General features: G+C 36.9%; 1 protein-coding gene across 1 annotated transcript; it reads right to left on the bottom strand.

Moving 5' to 3' along the window:
* Positions 1–685: 685 nt before the first annotated feature.
* On the bottom strand, positions 686–5,628 carry LOC113028275 (butyrophilin subfamily 1 member A1-like). Its single transcript, XM_026178418.1, has 9 exons — positions 5,388–5,628; positions 4,904–5,191; positions 4,681–4,806; positions 4,355–4,452; positions 3,939–4,019; positions 3,229–3,324; positions 2,344–2,727; positions 1,638–1,736; positions 686–998 (listed from the first exon to the last, which is right to left on the bottom strand). The coding sequence occupies exons 1-9, from the start codon at positions 5,626–5,628 to the stop codon at positions 876–878; spliced, it is 1,536 nt and encodes a 511-aa protein (XP_026034203.1). The 3' UTR covers positions 686–875.
* Positions 5,629–6,152: the final 524 nt, after the last annotated feature.

The raw sequence follows: 6,152 nt of genomic DNA, 5'->3' as shown, positions 1-6,152 counted from the left end.
CGTTTCACTTCATCCGAGAAGCTTTAGCTGATTCTGGTAATGGTGGAGAGTCCGGATTTTAACCAGTGGGAGTCATCCAAAGATGGGGGAAAGGCCCCAAAGCTAGTGCAAGGGTGTGCCCCAACTGTTTAAAAACAAAAAATGACCTGCGGGGAATTGTACCTTATCATGGGCTACTGGTAGAAAGTGGGCTCCTGAATAGTCGTCTGACCTTTCTATCACTTATGCTCTTACACTTTTGTCCTCTTATCGCTCCCCAATGATTGATTGAATGTCATTCCTATCTAACATTGTTGTACTTAGTGTATAGTTTAGGAATGAATAGGAGTTTGTTGTAACCTGTTACTCTTGTGTCTGTCATTATATTAGTTAGTCGCATTTGTAGATATTTCCATGATAATGATATTGTGGCCTTGGTGTATTTGTCATGTAATTTTTTATTTGCTTTATATCAATAGAAATTGGTTTATAGTAATTTATATACTTGTGCTTTGTGTGTTATATGTATATTTGTTTGTATAGAAATAGTTTTAGGTTCTTGTGAGACGAGGAAATAAGAGTCCTGAAAGTCTCTGTAATGTTCAGGTTGTTTGGCTGTAACTTCTGTTCTGTGATTGCTGAATGATTTCAGAGGTTTTTGCAAGCAAACCTTGAATTTCTGTCTCCGCTGTCTCTTATTGTGTGGATGTGAGTCTTTGTCTGTGTTTGTAAGAGAAATCTGTTTTTACACACTCAGTTTGGGTCCTTGTTTCCTTTCCTGCCATTAAAAAGCCAATCGAATAAATAAGAAATGTAAATGTGCTGCATGTTTGTTTGTTTATGGTTGAGGACAGAGCGAGGTCCCAGTAAATGAATGTGTGTTTGTGCTGAAGTGTTCAAAACAACAGTGTGTGTGTGTTTACTTCTTTCTTCATGTTGCTGATCTCTGCATGTTTCTTCTGCAGGTGATGATGTTCCTCCTTCAGCTTCTCCTCAGCTGCATGTTGGTTTTTCTCCAACTAACAGACAAACAGATCAACACAAAGGTTCAGCCTGAACAAAACTATCTGGACTGTCAAACATAACAGTCTGAACACGTCTCCAAAACTGTTCACACATTTTCTGTTTGCTTTCAAATCTCTCTTCCTTAAAGAGCTCAAACAGGAAATCTGACCTCTGACTGACCCTGAACTCCAATAATGTCACTGAATATGAGAGCAAGCTGAAGATTTGTGTTTCTATAAATATCTTTATGGTAAAAGAAACATGCATGTGTTCATGTACAGTTTATATATATATAAAAACAAAATAATTGATAATCTGGTGTCTGTGTTTTTGTAACTTTATCAAAGTTTCAGTCCAGTTTTCAGATTACAAATTAAAATGCAAATGTTCCAAATACGAGAAATAAACTGCTAAATGGAGTTAAAATATTTTAAAAATGGAAAACAATGGTTAAACAACAAAAATGAACAAATTAAGTTATAGACATGACACAATGCTGAGACTCAATGTTATAATATGAATCATAGAAATAACTGAAGTTTCAAATTCCTTCTTAATGAAATGTTCATAATCTGCAGTTTTTAATTCTAGACCCAAGAATGACTATAAGTCAGTGAAGTGTTGAAAACCTGTGTTTGTCTGTCTGTATTTACCTGTTTCCAAAATTCTTTGGTGGGTGGTTTTTTCTCCTCCTGCTGGAAATCCTGTTTTTTCTCCTCCTTCAACTTTTTGTCAGCTTCATGTTTTTCCTCCTGATCACAGACAGTACAAACTGATGTCAGAGTAACTAGTCTGACCACAACAGTTTGTTCAATATCATCAAAGTATTTCTGTTACCTTTCATGATTTTGTGCTTTTATACAAATATACATTTATGATATCTTGTTTATAAAGAGTTAAATTGTTAAGATTAAAAAAATCAAACTTTATTTTTGTCTGCATTTTTTTTTTTTAACTTTGAACTGTAAGACGTGGAAATCAGAGTTCTGAAGGTCACTGACATTTTCAGGTTTTTGGCTTTAACTTCTTTTCATTTTGAATTCTGTGATAAACCCTGTGACTCTGTTCCTGTGGAGGCCTCGTCTGCACTTTGTGAGAACTTTTTGAATGACTTTGTGAAAAAAGTCTCTGCTTTAAGGTCTCCACATTCACAGCCAGTTTAAGATGTAGATCCACCTTCCTAATGCAGTGAATATGAGAGCATGCTGAACACTTCTATTTCTGAGAATATCTTTATGGTAAAAGAAATATGCATGTGTTCTTGTACAGTGTAGATAGAATATAAAAATTATATCATTTAAAATCTGGTGTCAATGTTTTTGTAAACTTTATCAAAATTTGAGTCGATCTCAAAAGTACCTGGCAGCTGCTTGGTCGGGTTTGGCCCCCCTGGCTCTGATGGGCCCCTGTTGGGGTGTGGGGGGCCCTTGGATCCTGGGTCTCTGGGCTCAGAGGTTGGTCTGCTGTGGTGCAGTCAGCTGCTGGCTGAGTCTGTGAGCTCGTAACCGCAGACTCCTGGGGCTTCTGCTCTGTGCCTGCTGGGTGTCTCCATCCAGCGCTCTCCTCTGCTCTCGTTTGATTCGTGGCCACAAATGTGCGTGTGTTTGTCCTTTTGGGGGTCTCATGCTCTGGGGTTTTCTGGGGCCTCTCCACTCCTGTGACATCTGGTTGTTTTGCCTCCTGCTGCTGAAAATCCTGTTTTTTATCATCTTCCAACATCTTGTCAGCTTCCTGGTTTTCCTCCTGATCACAGACAGCAGAGACTGAAGTCAGAGGAAACTAGTCTGACCAAAACACTTTGTACAAAATCATCAAAGTATTTTTGTTTCCTTTCAGGAATTTGCACTTTGATTTAAAAATTCCTTTTTTTTTCTGTGTGAACTGTGAGACGAGGAAATAAGAGTCCTGAAAGTCTCTGAAATGTTCGGGTTGTTTGGCTTTAACTTCTGTTCTGTGATTGCTGAATGATTTCAGAGGTTTGTGCAGCAAACCTTGAATTTCTGTCTCCGCTGTCTCTTATTGTGTGGATGTGAGTCTTTGTCTGTGTTTGTAAGAGAAATCTGTTTTTACACACTCAGTTTGGGTCCTTGTTTCCTTTCCTACCATTAAAAAGACAATAGAATAAATAAGAAATGTAAATGTGCTGCATGTTTGTTTGTTTATGGTTGAGGACAGAGCGAGGTCCCAGTAAATGAATGTGTGTTTGTGCTGAAGTGTTCAAAACAACAGTGTGTGTGTGTTTACTTCTTTCTTCATGTTGCTGATCTCTGCATGTTTCTTCTGCAGGTGATGATGTTCCTCCTTCAGCTTCTCCTCAGCTGCATGTTGGTTTTTCTCCAACTAACAGACAAACAGATCAACACAAAGGTTCAGCCTGAACAAAACTATCTGGACTGTCAAACATAACAGTCTGAACACGTCTCCAAAACTGTTCACACATTTTCTGTTTGCTTTCAAATCTCTCTTCCTTAAAGAGCTCAAACAGGAAATCTGACCTCTGACTGACCCTGAACTCCAATAACGTCACTGAATATGAGAGCAAGCTGAAGATTTGTGTTTCTATAAATATCTTTATGGTAAAAGAAACACGCATGTGTTCATGCACAGTTAATATAGAATATAAAATCAAAATAATTGATAATCTGGTGTCTGTGTTTTTGTAACTTTATCAAAGTTTCAGTCCAGTTTTCAGATTACAAATTAAAATGCAAATGTTCCAAATTACCTAAACTTTTTTGTTCTTTCTATTTCAGAATCAGAATCAGAAGCAGCAATTTCCTAATGTTGTAAACCTGCTCAACATTTGGCAATAAAACCCTTTCTGATTCTGATTCTGATTCTGATAATCTTAACCTCATCAATGACCTGTAAACTGCTCCCTCAGGATTATAAAAAGTATAAAAATATTTCACACAAACAAGAAGCATAAATGTGTTTAATAAACTTCTGCTAACCTCTGTTTTACTGGATTCCTCCTCTTTCATGTTTTTCTCCATCTGTTGCTGATGTTTTTTGAGAGCTGATGAGCCTCCAGACTGAGAGAAGATATGAACAGAATAATTTAGGTTGTTACATAATGTTCTGTAAAATGAAAACATGACAGAAAAAAAATATTTGAATATTAGGATAGTAGAAAAATATCATCTATTCATACAGCAGAAGATGGCAACTATATATTTCCCGTCACATTATTCCTTTGACGATTTTTAACTCTTTTATTTTCATTTCATTGTCAGTAAAGTTGTCTCTTTCTTTTCTTTAAAAAGTTGTATATTTTATTTATAAACATTTTTTCCCACAGTCATGAAATCTCTCATACTGTTTTTCCTACAGGTTTTGTTGTCTTGTCTGTTTCTGTCATATCACTCACTGGCTCGATGTCCTGTGTCATGAGTGTCTCCTGCTCTTGGTCTGGTTCAGTTTTTGTTGTTTCTTGTTTTTTTCGTAAGCAGTGAGGTTTCCAGACATCTGTTAAACGTTTAGACAAGAAAGTCAACATGATGTCGTCCTGGGCTTTAGAATGGTAACACATCATTTATCATCTCATTTTAATATGAATTACTTAAATATGCTGTATGTTTTCTTTTTAATGCAACACAAAGAGGTTTATATCTTTGCATGTGTGTTGCTTTAACCCCTGTAGGCAAAACTTTAGATAATAATTTTGACAACATGGTAAATTAATTTGTGTCTTACTTGTTTTGTTTCGTCTCCAGATGAAAAAAACTCCAATTAAAGTCAAGACGATGCTTAGAACCAAACTAACAACTACACCAATGATGATGGCAGCAGCAGAACTGGAGTTGAGCTGGAAGTGTTCATCTGAAACAATAAAAACAGAATTACATGTTATTTTAAAAGATTCTGGTTCATTCAAACCAAAATCGAGCATATCATACATTTTATAAACTAGATTTACCTGGAACATGTATGTGTGACTCTCTGCTCTGGTTGGTGTTCCTCTGTTGGACTCTGCAGGTGATGTTGTTGCTGTGTCTCTTCTCCACAGTCACTCTGCTGCTGACAGTATAGAGGTCATCAGGACCTCTGAGGGTCTCTGCAGGTCCAGCAGAGAGGAGGTTTCCCTCACCGTCCAACCACAGCAGCTCAGGCTCTGGATACCAGCCTGCAGACTCACACTGTAACACCACTCCACTGATGGCTTTATCAAGGTTTGCTAAGCTGATGACAGGTGAGGAGACAGCACCTGACGCTGGATGAAATGTACAATTTAAAATGCTGATCAGTAATGCAAATCACTAAAAATGCAATGGTAATATTTGAATCTGATACAGACTGCAGTTTCCAAGCTGGTGTAACTCACTGGCTGAATCAAGGCATTATTGCAAATACTAGTCCAAACTGCTCTGTGCACACATAACATATATAATTCATCCACTTACCGACCACAAGATCAATAAAAACTTCTTCATCCTTCTCTGGGATGTAACATCTGTATCTGCCCTGGTCTGCAGGTTTTACTTTGGATAGTTTCAGTGAAATGTTTCCATGTTTCAGCTCATCAGTGAACAATGATGATCGACCTTTGTAGGATGGATTTTTCATATTTATGAGGTCCTGACCTGCACGCCACAGAAATACAAATCTGGGGTCCAGGTCGGGTCTTGTCCACTCCAAAGTCATCGCAGCAACATTTTCTCCTGGTACCAGGTGACATGGCAAAGTGATGTCTTTCCCAGCTGTTGCAGTAATTGGCTGATTTGGACCAATTAACCGAGACTGACCTGAGATAAAAAGATCAGTTTATTAATTTCTTTATGAATGAGAACTTCTAAGAAATCCCGCTGAACCTCAATCGAGAGATGTTCTTTTTCTTTGTTAAATAATATTTCATAACAAATGTCTTACTTTCCCTAAAATATTCAACCTCTACATTTTCGTATTGTGAATTATAATGTAATGATCAAATTACAGATTCAGTTAGAATTTATAACCTAGTCAAATTAGTCAAAGGTATAACTACTAGGTTACAGCTTTTAAGAATCAATAAGAACACTGAGAGATAACACAAAAATATTGACAAATTAAAACAAAAAACTAAACATTAAACATGGCAATTTGAGCCATAAATTTTATAAACACATACACACAAATAATTACTGTGACCTTATATGTGAAGGTACTTACAAAAATGTACAAGAAGAGGG

The sequence above is a fragment of the Astatotilapia calliptera genome, chromosome 2 (assembly GCF_900246225.1).
Source record: "Astatotilapia calliptera chromosome 2, fAstCal1.2, whole genome shotgun sequence".
Taxonomy (NCBI): domain Eukaryota; kingdom Metazoa; phylum Chordata; class Actinopteri; order Cichliformes; family Cichlidae; genus Astatotilapia; species Astatotilapia calliptera.
This window is presented reverse-complemented; position numbering and strand designations above follow the sequence as displayed.